This window comes from Cherax quadricarinatus, chromosome 39 (genome assembly GCF_038502225.1).
Source record: "Cherax quadricarinatus isolate ZL_2023a chromosome 39, ASM3850222v1, whole genome shotgun sequence".
NCBI classification, from domain to species: Eukaryota; Metazoa; Arthropoda; class Malacostraca; order Decapoda; family Parastacidae; genus Cherax; species Cherax quadricarinatus.
The window spans coordinates 13,283,088-13,301,791 of NC_091330.1; the positions used below are offsets into that span (position 1 = coordinate 13,283,088).

Consider the following 18,704-nt stretch of genomic DNA (forward strand, 5'->3'; position numbering starts at 1 on the left):
CCTAAATTTGAAAAGGCCTAAATTTGAAGCAATATTTCCAATAAGAATTAATGTAAATACAATTAATCCATTCCATACACCCAAAAATATTAACAAAAAATACATTTTTTAAAGATTAATTATAGTTTTACATACACAAAACAATGAGAATTAAATAAAATAAATAAATGAACATTTAAATCACTATTACATACAATTATTGAAAACTCCTGTTGGCTTATGGAAGATAGGGAGGAGGAGAGAGCGAGGACTGATTATTGGTTGGAAGGGGAATTCCCTTCTATAAGGACCTAAGGTATCAAAGCCCTCTCTGGGGTTACTTCCCTACCTGCCTGCTACACTCCCTGCATGCCTGCTACACTACCTGCATGCCTGCTACACTCCCTGCATGCCTGCTACACTCCCTGCATGCCTGCTACACTCCCTGCATGCCTGCTACATTTCCTGCCTGTCTGTTACACTCCCTGCCTCCCTTCCACACTCCCTGCCTCCCTGCTACACTCCCTGCCTCCCTGCTACACTCCCTCCTTACTACACTCCCTGCCTGCCTGTTATATTCTCTGCCTCCCTGCTACACTCCCTCCCTCCCTGCTATACTCCCTCCCTCCCTGCTACACTCCCTCCCTCCCTGCTACACTCCATCCCTCCCTGCTACACTCCCTGTCTGCTTGTTAACACTCCCTGCCTCCCTGCTACACTCCCTGCCTCCCTGCTACACTTCCTCCCTCCATGCTACACTCCCTGCCTCCCTTCCACAGCATATGTGTAAAGAACCTAGGATAACCCAAAAAAGTCAGACAGTGTGACTTATTTCCACTGGGGTCCTGCCTCCCTGCTAAACTCCCTTTCACAACATTAGCTTCCTTGATTTCTACTTTCTTTGCCAGGATGGAAGTGATTGTTGATTTAGATTTCCCATACATCCTGGCAAGTTCTAGCACACAAACACCACTCTCATATTTTTCAATAACTTCTTTCTTAAATTCCATCGTGTTTCTCACTTTCTTTACCAAAATAACTTTACTAGGAACTTTCTTTGGGCCCATGGTGGCTTATTTCATAGTCGCACTTAATAAACAAGCACAAAAACCAATGGATATTAAGGAAATTTTTGGAGGAATGCCCGGAATATATGCTCATTCACCGAGAGACACAGGGAGACAGACTCGCCTATGCAGCGGCATCCCAGCGGGAGGCGGGCTGTCGCATACGGCTGATTTATGAGGCACCGGCTGAATTACGGAGCAAAATTTCGGCCCAGAAACCGTCCTAAATACAGTTCGGCTGATAAACGCAGCAGCCGATACTCAGGGTTCCACTGTATATGAAAAGTACAATAGGCTTCAACACGGTTGCCATCTTTCTTCTTTTGTTGAGGAAAATTCATACCTTTATGTGTTGATAAGCAAAACCATCTGGAAAGCTTATTTATTATTTTGGACTGTTTAAATTTGCTGAATTGTTTTGTTACCATGTTTCTAATATACTCAACTTACATTATATTATTCCACCCACGCAATAGACATAATTTATTTAGAGTGCAACATGTTGTATTTATTGTTTGAAAACACAACAACTGATACGTGTATTTCTTTTTCTTCGTTTAGTAATTACAGTATAAATATAAAAGGATTAATGTGACAAGGCTCACGAAGTCGTAATGACACGATTGCAAACAAACCATACCATGGACAGAGCTTGAACTCGCAGTTATAGAGTCGTAAAACTCCAGACTGATGTGTTAGCCACTGGGCCAGCTGGCTACAATAAGATTCATCCAACTAGGTATATTTATACACCATTGGAAGGTTAGCATAGGCACCACTGTGACCACAAATGCAAGTTTTTACAGACAAATCTCCTGCCAGCATGGCAGTGACGAACTCTAGCTCAAGTCCCATCAAAGCTGTCATCATGACTAACAATTTCGTGAGTCATGATTTCATGAGTTGTGATGATGGCTTTGAGGGCACTTGAACTAGAGTTCGTCATGGCCACGCTGGCAGGAGATTCATCTGTAAAAACTTGCATTTGTGGTCACAGTGGTGCCTATACTAACCTTCCCATGGTGTATAAATATACCTAATTGGATGAATCCTATTGTAGCCAGCTGGCCTAGTGGCTAACACGTTGGTCTGGAGTTTTACGACTCTAACCTTGGGTTCAAGCCCCGCTCATGGTATGATTTAAAGTGACAAGGATAAATTGGAAGAGGAGGGTGAAAAGCATGAAAGAGTTTGTGTATATGGACTGTATAGCCACATTTGTGTAGTTTTAAATTCCAACTAGTGGTTTTACCCAGTGATCTTACCTTGCAAAAATTATTGCAATCCTTTGAAGATGGCTGATGAAAAAGGTGCTGATCTTTCTTTCAACACACCGGCCGTATCCCACCGAGGCGGGGTGGCCCAAAAGGAAAAACGAAAGTTTCTCCTTTTACATTTAGTAATATATACAGGAGAAGAGGTTACTAGCCCCTTGCTCCCGGCATTTTAGTCGCCTCTTACAACACGCATGGCTTACGGAGGAAGAATTCTGTTCCACTTCCCCATGGAGATAAGAGGAAATAAACAAGAATAAGAACTAGAAAGAAAATAGAAGAAAACCCAGAGGGGTGTGTATATATGTGCTTGTACATGTATGTGTAGTGTGACCTAAGTGTAAGTAGAAGTAGCAAGACGTACCTGAAATCTTGCATGTTCATGAGACAGAAAAAAGGACACCAGCAATTCTACCATCATGTAAAACAATTACAGGCTTTCGTTTTACACTCACTTGGCAGGACGGTAGTACCTCCCTGGGCGGTTGCTGTCTACCAACCTACTACCTATAAAAAAAAGGTGCTGATAACTTCAAAATAAATTTGGAAATGAGGGAGGAAGCTTGCACTCCATAATGAGCATGGGATTTTTGTTCTACAGTATTACATTTTTTGCTTAAAAAATTTGTTATGATAAGTTAGTTGATTCCATTTTTTTAAATGGAAAAGAATATTTATAGTGAGAACTTGGAATATTTACTTTAACACTCTTTCTTATCCATAGAAGTGGAAATGCTAGTCCAGGAGAGGCTAAATCAGTGTCTCTCTTGTCCTCCCAAGAGCCACTCTCTCACCTTCTAAGAGAAACATGGAACCAGGTATTCCCCAGTGGCATCATTACCCACCAGGCTTTGGCCACTTTCAGGGATCTTCTCCGGCTAGGTGGAACTCGATGGTTTGTTTGTGATCTCATGAAAGTTAGTATAATGATGTGTTTGTGTTTTCATCATACTTTATTTTATGAATTTGTTTTAATAGAAGCATTAGTCTGGAGAAAATATATAGATTTTAGAAGAATTCTTACCTGGTAATTTTTGTTTCAAAGCCTAAGACTGAATGTTTCTACTGTAAAAAGCCTAATTGTCCTGATCCATTTATAACCTTAAATTAATTACCATTGTACATGGAGAAATAAAACTTAGTATTTATAATGATTAATTTATTTAAAATGATTTTGAAATGCATACCCCAGAAGGATCCAACAGGTACAGCAAACCTAAGTTAATTTTTTTAAATATAATTATGACTTGTTCTAACTTGTTTAGTCAGCTGTAATTAATTGAGCTGTAATTAACAGGTTGGCATGCACAGTGTGTTTCATTCTGATCTGACACGAGGCATGGATTTAATATATGGTCTTCTACATCAAGATGTAGTGGGTTGTACACTAAGCTTACTTGTACACGCTCTTCCCCTGTACATATCTGGACCTTGCTCAGGTAGGATAAAATCATTTGTATTAATTATCATTAAGTTGATTATCTGACTGAGCATCCTTAGCACATGCATAAGTATTACAGTGCTAGTCACGGCATTATGCCAAGTAGCAGCTGTTAGCGTGACGTCAAGGCCTGTCACCACACTCCACAGTGACTCCTCAGTCCTCACGTGGCTACCGTGGTGAGAGGAAGTGTTGCACTTTTCTCTCATCCACCCCATCTTTTATCCAGTGTTCCCTTGGGTTTTGGGGCTATACATGTTTGAATATGGGTAAAAGGAAGTCTTTAACACCTGAAACTATAGCTCAAATCATTGGGCTTCACAAAGCTGGGCACCAGACAAAAGAAATAGTGAAGAATGTTGGTGTGTGTGAGCGTTCAGTGAGGAACTGGGTGCAGCATTTCAAGGCTGGTGGCAATGTTGAGTTACAGTCTGCCAAACCTCGGCCAGGCCCCTCGAAGAAGACATCTGTTCGTACCTTGACTGTGTTAAAGAAGCAGTTAGAGAGTACACCTAAGATAACTGCTAGAGAATTGAAAGAAAAGAACCCACATCTTCTCTCATAGGCTGCCATAAGTTGCCTGGCTACCACAAGTTGCCTGGCTGCCACAAGTTGCCTGGCTACCACAAGTTGCCTGGCTACCACAAGTTGCCTGGCTACCACAAGTTGCCTGGCTACCACAAGTCCTACAAGTTGCCTGGCTACCACAAGTCCTACAAGTTGCCTGGCTACCACAAGTCCTACAAGTCACCCGGCTACCACAAGTCCTACAAGTCACCTGGCTACCACATCTCATCTTTCTTTCTTTCAACACACCGGCCATATCCCACCGAGGTGGGGTGGCCCAAAAGGAAAAACGAAAGTTTCTCCTTTCAAATTTGGTAATATATACAGGAGAAGGGGTTACCAGCCCCTTTCTCCCGGCATTTCAGTCGCCTCTTACGACACGCATGGCTTACAGAGGAAGAATTCTGTTCCACTTCCCCATGGAGACCACATCTCATATTTATGTTAATTTATTCTACTGTGGGGTGTATTTAGATAGGTTGGTAGACAGCAACCACCCAGGGAAGTACTACCGTCCTGCCAGATGACTGTGAAACAGAAACCTGTAACTGTTTTGCATGATGGTAGGATTGCTGGTTTCTTTTTCTATCTCATAAACACGCTAGATAACAGGGATATCTTGCTACTCCTACTTACACTTTGGTCACACTTCACAGACACACATGCATATATATATACATACATCTAGGTTTTTCTCCTTTTTCTAAATAGCTCTTGTTCTTCTTTATTTCTTCTATTGTCCATGGGGAAGTGGAAAAGAATCTTTCCTCCATAAGCCATGTGTGTCGTATGAGGCGACTAAAATGCCGGGAGCAATGGGCTAGTAACCCCTTCTCCTGTAGACATTTACTAAAAAAGAGAAGAAGAAAAACTTTATAAAACTGGGATGCTTGAATGTGCGTGGATGTAGTGCGGAGTGCTGAAGGGGGTAGGGGAATTTCGGTGGGGGGTAATAAATGGGATTAAATCTGGAGTATTTGAGAGAGTTAGAGCAAAGGAAGGGGTAGCAGTAATGTTGAAGGATCAGTTATGGAAGGAGAAAAGAGAATATGAATGTGTAAATTCAAGAATTATGTGGATTAAAGTAAAGGTTGGATGCGAAAAGTGGGTCATAATAAGCGTGTATGCACCTGGAGAAGAGAGGAATGTAGAGGAGAGAGAGAGATTTTGGGAGATGTTAAGTGAATGTATAGGAGCCTTTGAACCAAGTGAGAGAGTAATTGTGGTAGGGGACCTGAATACTAAAGTAGGAGAAACTTTTAGAGAGGGTGTGGTAGGTAAGTTTGGGGTGCCAGGTGTAAATGATAATGGGAGCCCGTTGATTGAACTTTGTATAGAAAGGGGTTTAGTTATAGATAATACATATTTTAAGAAAAAGAGGATAAATAAGTATACAAGATATGATGTAGGGCAAAATGACAGTAGTTTGTTGGATTATGTATTGGTAGATAAAAGACTGTTGAGTAGACTTCAGGATGTACATGTTTATAGAGGGGCCACAGATATATCAGATCACTTTCTAGTTGTAGCTACACTGAGAGTAAAAGGTAGATGGGATACAAGAAGAATAGAAGCATCAGGGAAGAGAGAGGTGAAGGTTTATAAACTAAAAGAGGAGGCAGTTAGGGTAAGATATAAACAGCTATTGGAGGATAGATGGGCTAATGAGAGCATAGGCAATGGGGTCGAAGAGGTATGGGGTAGGTTTAAAAATGTAGTGTTAGAGTGTTCAGCAGAAGTTTGTGGTTACAGGAAAGTGGGTGCGGGAGGGAAGAGGAGCGATTGGTGGAATGATGATGTAAAGAGATTAGTAAGGGAGAAAAAGTTAGCATATGAGAAGTTTTTACAAAGTAGAAGTGATGCAAGGAGGGAAGAGTATACAGAGAAAAAGAGAGAGGTTAAGAGAGTGGTGAAGCAATGTAAAAAGAGAGCAAATGAGAGAGTGGGTGAGATGTTATCAACAAATTTTGTTGAAAATAAGAAAAAGTTTTGGAGTGAGATTAACAAGTTAAGGAAGCCTAGAGAACAAATGGATTTGTCAGTTAAAAATAGAAGAGGAGAGTTATTAAATGGAGAGTTAGAGGTATTGGGAAGATGGAGGGAATATTTTGAGGAATTGTTAAATGTTGATGAAGATAGGGAAGCTGTGATTTCGTGTATAGGGCAAGGAGGAATAACATCTTGTAGGAGTGAGGAAGAGCCAGTTGTGAGTGTGGGGGAAGTTCGTGAGGCAGTAGGTAAAATGAAAGGGGGTAAGGCAGCCGGGATTGATGGGATAAAGATAGAAATGTTAAAAGCAGGTGGGGATATAGTTTTGGAGTGGTTGGTACAATTATTTAATAAATGTATGGAAGAGGGTAAGGTACCTAGGGATTGGCAGAGAGCATGCATAGTTCCTTTGTATAAAGGCAAAGGGGACAAAAGAGAGTGCAAAAATTATAGGGGGATAAGTCTGTTGAGTATACTTGGTAAAGTGTATGGTAGAGTTATTATTGAAGGAATTAAGAGTAAGACGGAGAATAGGATAGCAGATGAACAAGGAGGCTTTAGGAAAGGTAGGGGTGTGTGGACCAGGTGTTTACAGTGAAACATATAAGTGAACAGTATTTAGATAAGGCTAAAGAGGTCTTTGTGGCATTTATGGATTTGGAAAAGGCGTATGACAGGGTGGATAGGGGGGCAATGTGGCAGATGTTGCAGGTGTATGGTGTAGGAGGTAGATTACTGAAAGCAGTGAAGAGTTTTTACGAGGATAGTGAGGCTCAAGTTAGAGTATGTAGGAAAGAGGGAAATTATTTCCCAGTAAAAGTAGGCCTTAGACATGGATGTGTGATGTCACCGTGGTTGTTTAATATATTTATAGATGGGCTTGTAAGAGAAGTAAATGCGAGTGTCTTGGAAAGAGGCGTGGAGTTAAAAGATAAATAATCACACATAAAGTGGGAGTTGTCACAGTTGCTCTTTGCTGATGACACTGTGCTCTTGGGAGATTCTGAAGAGAAGTTGCAGAGATTGGTGGATGAATTTGGTAGGGTGTGCAAAAGAAGAAAATTAAAAGTGAATACAGGAAAGAGTAAGGTTATGAGGATAACAAAAAGATTAGGTGATGAAAGATTGGATATCAGATTGGAGGGAGAGAGTATGGAGGATGTGAATGTATTCAGATATTTGTGAGTGGACGTGTCAGCGGATGGGTCTATGAAAGATGAGGTGAATCATAGAATTGATGAGGGGAAAAGGGTGAGTGGTGCACTTAGGAGTCTGTGGAGACAAAGAACTTTGTCCTTGGAGGCAAAGAGGGGAATGTATGAGAGTATAGTTTTACCAACGCTCTTATATGGGTGTGAAGCACGGGTGATGAATGTTGCAGCGAGGAGAAGGCTGGAGGCAGTGGAGATGTCATGTCTGAGAGCAATGTGTGGTGTGAATATAATGCAGAGAATTCGTAGTTTGGAAGTTAGGAGGAGGTGCGGGATTACCAAAACTGTTGTCCAGAGGGCTGAGGAAGGGTTGTTGAGGTGGTTTGCACATGTAGAGAGAATGGAGCGAAACAGAGTGACTTCAAGAGTGTATCAGTCTGTAGTGGAAGGAAGGCGGGGTAGGGGTCGGCCTAGGAAAGGTTGGAGGGAGGGGGTAAAGGAGGTTTTGTGTGCGAGGGGCTTGGACTTCCAGCAGGCATGTGTGAGCGTGTTTGATAGGAGTGAATGGAGACAAATGGTTTTTAATACTTGATGTGCTGTTGGAGTGTGAGCAAAGTAACATTTATGAAGGGGTTCAGGGAAACCGGCAGGCCGGACTTGAGTCCTGGAGATGGGAAGTTCAGTGCCTGCACTCTGAAGGAGGGGTGTTAATGTTGCAGTTTAAAAACTGTAGTGTAAAGCACCCTTCTGGCAAGACAGTGATGGAGTGAATGATGGTGAAAGTTTTTCTTTTTCGGGCCACCCTGCCTTGGTGGGAATCGGCCAGTGTGATAATAATAAAAAAAAAAAAATAAGCAAAATGTCTATATTAACGTTTTATATGATATTTAACCCTTTCAGGGTTTCCGACGTACTAGTATGGCTTATGCACCAGGGTTATTGACATACTAGGATGCCTAAATTCTAGTGCCTTCAGATCTAGCGAGAGAAAGCTGGTAGGCCTACATATGAAAGAATGGGTCTATGGGGTCAGTGTGTACAGTATAAAAAAAATCCTGCAGCACACAGTGCATAATGAGAAAAAAAAACTTAGACCGTGTTTTTGGTTTAACCCTTAAACGGTCCAAACGTATATATATGCTCTCGCGTAGCTCCCCAAACATATATATACGTTTCCTTTGTCAGCCATTCAACATTGCCACGATAAGCCTCAGTCACCTAGACATGAGAGAATGGGTGTGTGCACTCACTGTGTGCCATATGAAAAAAAATTGGGGATGCCTAGGTACCATATGCTCTTTTTTCTTATTAAAAAAACTATTTTTTTTCTCAAAAAATTCAGGGCACTCTGTGAGAGAACATATATATACGATTGGACCGTTTAAGGGTTAAAACAGCGACTTTGCTGTTGTGATTATTATTATTATTATTTTTTTTTTTCTCAACAAGTCGGCCGTCTCCCACCGAGGCAGGGTGACCCAAAAAAGAAAGAAAATCCCCGAAAAGAAAATACTTTCATCATCATTCAACACTTTCACCACACGCGCACATTATCACTGTTTTTGCAGAGGTGCTCAGAATACAACAGTTTAGAAGCATACACATATAAAGATACACAACATATCCCTCCAAACTGCCAATATCCCAAACCCCTCCTTTAAAGTGCAAGCATTGTACTTCCCATTTCCAGGACTCAAGTCCGACTATATGAAAATAACCGGTTTCCCTGAATCCCTTCACTAAATATTACCCTGCTCACACTCCAACAGATCGTCAGGTCCCAAGTACCATTCGTCTCCATTCACTCCTATCTAACACGCTCACACACGCTTGCTGGAAGTCCAAGCCCCTTGCCCACAAAACCTCCTTTACCCCCTCTCTCCAACCCTTTCGAGGACGACCCCTACCCCGCCTTCCTTCCCCTATAGATTTATATGCTTTCCATGTCATTCTACTTTGATCCATTCTCTCTAAATGACCAAACCACCTCAACAACCCCTCTTCTGCCCTCTGACTAATACTTTTATTAACTCCACACCTTTTCCTTATTTCCACACTCCGAATTTTCTGCATAATATTTACATCACACATTGCCCTTAAACAGGACATCTCCACTGCCTCCAACCGTCTCCTCGCTGCTGCATTTACCACCCAAGCTTCACACCCATATAAGAGTGTTGGTACTACAATACTTTCATACATTCCCTTCTTTGCCTCCATAGATAACGTTTTTTGACTCCACATATACCTCAACGCACCACTCACCTTTTTTCCCTCATCAATTCTATGATTAACCTCATCCTTCATAAATCCATCCGCCGACACGTCAACTCCCAAGTATCTGAAAACATTCACTTCTGAAAAACAAGTATCTGAAAACATTCACTGGATGACTCGTTTTTTGACTCCACATATACCTCAACGCACCACTCACCTTTTTTCCCTCATCAATTCTATGATTAACCTCATCCTTCATAAATCCATCCGCCGACACGTCAACTCCCAAGTATCTGAAAACATTCACTTCTTCCATACTCCTCCTCCCCAATTTGATATCCAATTTTTCTTTATCTAAATCATTTGACACCCTCATCACCTTACTCTTTTCTATGTTCACTTTCAACTTTCTACCTTTACACACATTCCCAAACTCATCCACTAACCTTTGCAATTTTTCTTTAGAATCTCCCATAAGCACAGTATCATCAGCAAAAAGTAACTGTGTCAATTCCCATTTTGAATTTGATTCCCCAAAATTTAATCCCACCCCTCTCCCGAACACCCTAGCATTTACTTCCTTTACAACCCCATCTATAAATATATTAAACAACCATGGTGACGTTACCTACACCTGCCTACATAGCTACACGATATTTAATGTGACCCAGAGACATTATTACCATTGACGTACCATGTTCACCGAGTTTAGCTACCTTTAGATGCCATCATAAACAATATTATTTTATTATCACACTGGCCGATTCCCACCAAGGCAGGGTGGCCCGAAAAAGAAAAACTCTCACCATCATTCACTCCATCACTGTCTTGCCAGAAGGGTGCTTTACACTACAGTTTTTAAACTGCAACATTAACACCCCTCCTTCAGAGTGCAGGCACTGTACTTCCCATCTCCAGGACTAAAGTCCGGCCTGCCGGTTTCCCTGAACCCCTTCATAAATGTTACTTTGCTCACACTCCAACAGCACGTAAAGTATTAAAAACCATTTGTCTCCATTCACTCCTATCAAACACGCTCACGCATGCCTGCTGGAAGTCCAAGCCCCTCGCACACAAAACCTCCTTTACCCCCTCCCTCCAACCTTTCCTAGGCCGACCCCTACCCCGCCTTCCTTCCACTACAGACTGATACACTCTTGAAGTTATTCTGTTTCGCTCCATTCTCTCCACATGTCCGAACCACCTCAACAACCCTTCCTCAGCCCTCTGGACAACAGTTTTGGTAATCCCGCACCTCCTCCTAACTTCCAAACTACGAATTCTCTGCATTATATTCACACCACACATTGCTCTCAGACATGACATCTCCACTGCCTCCAGCCTTCTCCTCGCTGCAACATTCATCACCCATGCTTCACACCCATATAAGAGCGTTGGTAAAACTATACTCTCATACATTCCCCTCTTTGCCTCCAAGGACAAAGTTCTTTGTCTCCACAGACTCCTAAGTGCACCACTCACCCTTTTCCCCTCATCAATTCTATGATTCATCTCATCTTTCATAGACCCATCTGCTGACACGTCCACTCCCAAATATCTGAATACATTCACCTCCTCCATACTCTCTCCCTCCAATCTGATATCCAATCTTTCATCACCTAATCTTTTTGTTTATCCTCATAACCTTACTCTTTCCTGTATTCACTTTTAATTTTCTTCTTTTGCACACCCTACCAAATTCATCCACCAATCTCTGCAACTTCTCTTCAGAATCTCCCAAGAGCACAGTGTCATCAGCAAAGAGCAACTGTGACAACTCCCACTTTATGTGTGATTCTTTATCTTTTAACTCCACGCCTCTTGCCAAGACCCTCGCATTTACTTCTCTTACAACCCCATCTATAAATATATTAAACAACCACGGTGACATCACACATCCTTGTCTAAAGCCTACTTTTACTGGGAAATAATTTCCCTCTTTCCTACATACTCTAACTTGAGCCTCACTATCCTCGTAAAATCTCTTCACTGCTTTCAGTAACCTACCTCCTACACCATACACCTGCAACATCTGCCACATTGCCCCCCTGTCCACCCTGTCATATGCCTTTTCCAAATCCATAAATGCCACAAAGACCTCTTTAGCCTTATCTAAATACTGTTCACTTATATGTTTCACTGTAAACACCTGGTCCACACACCCCCTACCTTTCCTAAAGCCTCCTTGTTCATCTGCTATCCTATTCTCCGCCTTACTCTTAATTCTTTCAATAATAACTCTACCATACACTTTGCCAGGTATACTCAACAGACTTATCCCCTTATAATTTTTGCACTCTCTTTTATCCCCTTTGCCTTTATACAAAGGAACTATGCATGCTCTCTGCCAATCCCTAGGTACCTTACCCTCTTCCATACATTTATTAAATAATTGCACCAACCACTCCAAAACTATATCCCCACCTGCTTTTAACATTTCAATCTTTATCCCATCAATCCCGGCTGCCTTACCCCCTTTCATTTTACCTACTGCCTCACGAACTTCCCCCACACTCACAACTGGCTCTTCCTCACTCCTACAAGATGTTGTTCCTCCTTGCCCTATACACGAAATCACAGCTTCCCTATCTTCATCAACATTTAACAATTCCTCAAAATATTCCCTCCATCTTCCCAATACCTCTAACTCTCCATTTAATAACTCTCCTCTCCTATTTTTAACTGACAAATCCATTTGTTCTCTAGGCTTTCTTAACTTGTTAATCTCACTCCAAAACTTTTTCTTATTTTCAACAAAATTTGTTGATAACATCTCACCCACTCTCTCATTTGCTCTCTTTTTACATTGCTTCACCACTCTCTTAACCTCTCTCTTTTTCTCCATATACTCTTCCCTTCTTGCATCACTTCTACTTTGTAAAAACTTTGTAAAAACTAATGAATAATTCATTCCGAGAATTGTAAACAAAAGCATTATGTATTAAGGGGAGTGACGTTATGTTTTCCCTCCGCTTGGCTACCACACCTTAGTATTTAAACATAAAATGTTCATATGTTATGTAACATGTTTCTTATATAATTTTGAAGAAAATATAATGGATTAATGAAAATGTCTATATTGATGTAAAATTAGACATTTAATGTGCCCAAGAGCGATTATTATTACATAATAGAGAGATGTGCTCATGGAGAATGTAAACAAACCAGATGGCGCGCACCGTATTTGAAAGACCACTTGCCGTATAGAAAGTTTTGGTCATAATTTGAGATCGCTGTATTAGCGGAATGCCATAAGGCGAAACGCCGAAAAGCGGGGCCCTACTGTACATGCATGTGCTTACCAGAGAATTTTTTTCATTGCTGGATGACTCGTACATATTTAGTGCTTATTGTGAAAACGCTATAGTACTAATAATCAAGAATTTATTAAAAGACAGCAGACAGTTTTTGAGTTAATGGACACACATGATCCATAATGCAACATGCTGAATACAGTTATTTAAATTTGAACTGTTAAAACTAGATGTTTAAATGTTTTCAAAAATTTCCTTTTTTAGGAGAGTTAATAAGCAAGCAACGAACAGAGGCTTTGGCTCGCCTGACTGTTATGATGATCATATCTGCTTGGTTAGCAGTCCAGCAAGCCCCTGTCAAATCCGAGGTTAGTATTAACATAATTGCAACTTTGAGATCAATTTGCTTTTTAATTTTACAGTACAACTGCCAAATATTCATTGAAATAGACCTATAATAATTTCCGTGGTAGAAGAAATGCCAAAAATATGATTCTCCTCCAAATTTTCCTTCCATGTGAATAATCATAGCCATTGTTGGATAATCAGTGCATGCAAATTTGGGGTTCAGTTATATTTGTTAACAATAGTGTCAGATATGAGTAAAAAATAAAAAATTTTGCTATAGAAAAATTAAGACATTTCAGATTCTGTGGCCCTAATGAAAATCAATCTTCTATCAAATATACACATTAGAAAAATTACCATAATGAAATAATTGTATCTTCTAAATTTTAGAAACTATTCACAGATCTTCACAAAAAAAGGCTGCTAATTTGTAAAATTTGCAATTTTTTTTTTTTTTTTTTTTAACAAGTCGGCCATCTCCCACCGAGGCAGGGTGACCCAAAAAGAAAGAAAATCCCCAAAAAGAAAATACTTTCATCATCATTCAACATTTTCACCTCACTCACACATAATCACTATTTTTACAGAGGTGCTCAGAATACAACAGCTTAGAAGCATATACGTATAAAGATACACAACATATCTCTCCAAACTGCCAATATCCCAAACCCCTCCTTTAAAGTGCAGGCATTGTACTTCCCATTTCCAGGACTCAAGTCCGGGTGTATGAAAATATCCGGTTCCCCTGAATCCCTTCACTAAATATTACCCTGCTCATACTCCAACAGCTCGCCATGTCCCAAATACTATTCGTCTCCATTCGCTCCTATCTAACACGCTCATGCACGCTTGCTGGAAGTCCAAGGCCTTCGCCCACAAAACCTTTACCCCCTCCCTCCAACCTTTTCGAGGACGACCCTACCACGCCTGCCTTCCCCTACAGATTTATACACTCTCCATGTCATTCTACTTTGATCCATTCTCTCTAAATGACCAAACCACCTCAAGAACCGTTCTTCAGCCCGCTGACTAATACTTTTATTAACTCCACACCTTCTCCTAATTTCCACACTCCGAATTTTCTGCATAATATTTACACCACACGTTGCCCTTAGACAGGACATCTCCACTGCCTCCAACCACTTACTCACTGCAGCATTTACAACCCAAGCTTCATGCCCATATAAGAGTGTTGGTACTACTATGCTTTCATACATTCCCTTCTTTGCCTCCATAGATGACTTTTTTTGTCTCCACATATACCTCAACGCACCACTAGCCTTTTTTCCTTCATTAATTCAACGATTAACCTCATCCTTCATAAATTCATCTGCTGACACGTCAACTCCCAAATATCTGAAAACATTCACTTCCATACTCCTCCCCAATTTGATATCCAGTTTTTCTTTATCTAAATCATTTGATACCCTCATCACCTTACTCTTTTCTATGTTCATTTCTATGTCAATTCCCATTTTGTATTTGATTCCCCATAATTTAATCCCACCCCTCTCCCGAACACCCTAGCATTTACTTCTTTTACAACCCCCTCTATAAATATATTAAACAACCATGGTGACATTACACATCCTTGTCTAAGACCTACTTTTACCAGGAAGTAGTCTCCCTCTCTTCTACACACCCTAACCTGACCCTCACTATCCTCATAAAAACTCTTTACAGCATTTAGTAACTTACCACCTATTCCATATACTTGCAACATCTGCCACATTGCTCCCCTATCCACTCTTATGATATGCCTTTTCTAAATCCATAAATGCAATAAAAACTTCCCTACCTTTATCTAAATACTGTTTACATATATGCTTCAACATAAACACTTGATCTACACATCCCCTACCCACTCTAAAACTGCCTTGCTCATCCGCAATCCTGCATTCTGTCTTACCTCTAATTCTTTCAGTAATAACCCTACCGTAGACTTTTCCTGGTATACTTATTTCTCTATAATTTTTACAATCTCTTTTGTCCCCCTTCCCTTTATATAAAGGGACTATACATGCTCTCTGCCAATCCCTAGGTACCTTCCCCTCTTTCATTCATTTTTTTTTTTTTTCAACAAGTTGGCCGTCTCCCACCGAGGCAGTGTGACCCAAAAAAGAAAGAAAATCCCCAAAAAGAAAATGCTTTCATCATCATTCAACACTTTCACCACACTCACACATAATCACTGTTTTTGCAGAGGTGCTCAGAATGCAACAGTTTAGAAGGATATACGTATAAAGATACACAACATATCCCTCCAAACTGCCAATATCCCAAACCCCTCCTTTAAAGTGCAGGCATTGTACTTCCCATTTCCAGGACTGAAGTCTGACTATATGAAAATAACAATCATACATTTATTAAACAAAAATACCAACCACTCCAACACTATATCCCCCCCTGCTTTTAACATTTCTGTCATGATCCCGTCAGTTCCAGCTGCTTTACCCCCTTTCATTCTATGTAATGCCTCACGTACCTCTCCCACACTCATATCCTGCTCTTCTTCACTCCTAATAGATGGTATACCTCCCTGGCCAGTGCATGAAATTACCGCCTCCCTTTCTTCATCGACATTTAACCCGTAAACGGTTCAAACGTATATATACGTTCACTACCCCAGTGCCCTGAATATTTTGAAAAATAAAAAAATTGTTTTTGTTTTATTGAAAGAGAGAGCACATTTTTCTAATTGTTATAGGACAAAAATAAAAATTTTAGGGTCAGTACATGGAGTGCTGCTGCTTGCAGAAGTGTTGCCGATATATCTTTTTTTCCATTTTTCATATTATTTTATATAATTTTTATGTTCTGATAATTACAATTTATAGTAGTTCTTGTCATTTCATAACTAATCTTTGTTCTGACACTAGTATTAGGTACTGAAATTGTACTCACATTGTCACAAACACATTGACAGGTGGACATTTACACCTGCCTTGGTCATTTACTATTGTCTTGGAATATATACAAAGTATTTATAGGTCCCAGCAATGTTTTGGATATGTGGAAATGTATAATAATAATGAGGAGGAGGAGGAGGAGGAGGAGAAGGAGAATGGGAAGGAGAATGAGAAGGAGGAGGAGGAGGAGGAGAAGAAGAATATGTAATAATATTAAAATAACAAGTTCCCTTGAAGCATGAAAAACAAAGTCCGCCCCTGATAGTGACGTGATAAGATGAGATAACATTTGAGAAGAGCTGACGTTTGATGAGCATTGGCAAGGGTGCAGTGATAAGACTTGATAAGAAAAGATTAGGGCCTGCTTTGTTTTCGCTGGTACACAAACATGTCTGTCTACTTGTTTGTCAAGCTCCCTGTCTATCTGTCTATCTGTCTAGCTCTCTTTCTCAGAGAGAGCCACAAGACTGGGTCATCACGTTTACTCATATCTTCAAGCAGAGTATAGCACTTTGTCTGGATTTTTGGGGTTATCCTAGGTAATTTACACTATGTATACTTGTATTTATGTGTACCTGTGAGACAGAGATAGACAAACAGATAGAAAGAGATAGACAGTGACAGAGATAGACAGGGATAGACAGAGACAGATACAGACAAAGATAGACAGAGGCAGACAGAGAGACAGACAGAGATAGACATAGATACAAACAGACAAATGGAGATAGAGCCAGGCTGCCAGCAGCTGGCCAGCCACACAGCTGGCTGCCATACAGCTGGCCAGCCAGCTAGCCAGCCAGCTAGCCAGCCAGCCAGCCAGCCAGGCAGCCAGCCAGCCAGCCAGCCAGCCAGCCAGCCAGGCAGCCAGCCAGGCAGCCAGCCAGCCAGCCAGCCAGCCAGCCAGCCAGCCAGCCAGCCAGCCAGCCAGAATTGTTTCTCTTTACTTAGGGCATAGGTTATAAGACTTTCTGAAAGGGTGTTGCGCAAATATTGCACATGGGTTATTATCGAGTTTTTTTTTTATATTTCCTCGACCACTTTTGGCCACATATACCTCAAAGCCACTAAACTCAGGGTCAAAATCACTTTCCTCTTAAAATGGGAGTGTTAATACTACATGACATCAGTGAATCCAAGGTGTTTGCTGCTCTGTTTGCTCTAGCTGGTGCTCATTTGAAATGGTGCTCTCACAAGGTACTAAGTGGTCCCAGATTTTTTTAATACCATGCACACTGAGTGTTAGAACCCATTCTATGCTGCCAAGGCATTTCAGGCCAATCATGCCAAATTTGAAGGCAGGAAAATAAAACGTATATATATACGATTGGGGCACTAGCGGTAAAAACGTATATATACGTTTGGACCGTTTATGGGTTAAAAGTTCCTCAAAATATTCTTGCCATCTACCCAATACCTCCATCTCCCCATCTACTATCTCCCCTACTCTATTTTTAACTGACAAATCCATTCGTTCCCTAGGATTTCTTAACTTGTTTAACTCCAAATATTTTTCTTATTTTCATTAAAATTTCTTGACAGTGCTTCTCCCACTGTATCATCTGCTCTCCTTTGCAATCTCTCACCACTTTCTTCACTTTTCTTTTACTCTCCTTATACTGTACTCTTCTTATAACACTTCTGCTTTGTAAAAACCTCTCATAAGCTACCTTTTTCTCTTTTAACACACCATTTACTTCATTATTCCACCAATCACTCCTCTTTCCTCCTGTACCCACCCTCCTATAACCACAAACTTCTGTCCCACATTCTAATATTGCATTTTTAAAACTATTCCAACCCTCTTCACCTCCCCCCCCCCACTACTCATACTTGCACCCGCCTACCTTTCTGCCAATAGTTGCTTATATCTCACCCAAACTTCCTCCTCCTTTAGTTTATACACTTTCACCTCCCTCTTACTTGTTGTTGCCATTTTCCTCTTGACCCATCTACCACTTATTACAACTAAATAATGATCTGATATATCAGTTGCCCCTCTATAAACGTGTACATCCTGGAGCCTACCCATCAGTCTTTTATCCACCAATATATAATCTAACAAACTACTTTCATTACGTGCTACACCATACCTTGTATATTTATTTATCCTCTTTTTCATAAAATATGTATTACTTATTACCAAACCTCTTTCTACACATAGGTCAATTAAAGGCTCCCCATTTTCATTTACCCCTGGCACCCCAAATTTACCTACTACTCCATCCACAACATTTTTACCCACTTTAGCATTGAAATCCCCAACCACAAGGACTCTCACACTTCGTTCAAAACTCCCCATGCATTCACTCAACATTTCCTAAAATCTGTCTCTCTCCTCTACATTTCTCTCTTCTCCAGGTGCATATATGCTTACTATAATCCACTTTTCACATCCAACCTTTATTTTACTCCACAAAATCTTTTATTTTTTTTTTTTATTATCACACTGGCCGATTCCCACCAAGGCAGGGTGGCCCGAAAAAGAAAAACTTTCACCATCATTCGCTC

The 18,704-nt window shown here is 40.7% G+C and overlaps 1 protein-coding gene across 1 annotated transcript in view; it reads left to right on the forward strand.

Moving 5' to 3' along the window:
• Positions 1 to 18,704, forward strand: part of MED24 (mediator complex subunit 24) — a 91,829-nt gene that overhangs the window by 63,246 nt on the left and 9,879 nt on the right. The window contains exons 18-20 of the mRNA XM_053787597.2: positions 3,045 to 3,237; positions 3,618 to 3,759; positions 13,204 to 13,307. Of these exons, the coding sequence (XP_053643572.1) occupies positions 3,045 to 3,237; positions 3,618 to 3,759; positions 13,204 to 13,307 (439 nt within the window). The remainder of the gene's footprint in view (positions 1 to 3,044; positions 3,238 to 3,617; positions 3,760 to 13,203; positions 13,308 to 18,704) is intronic.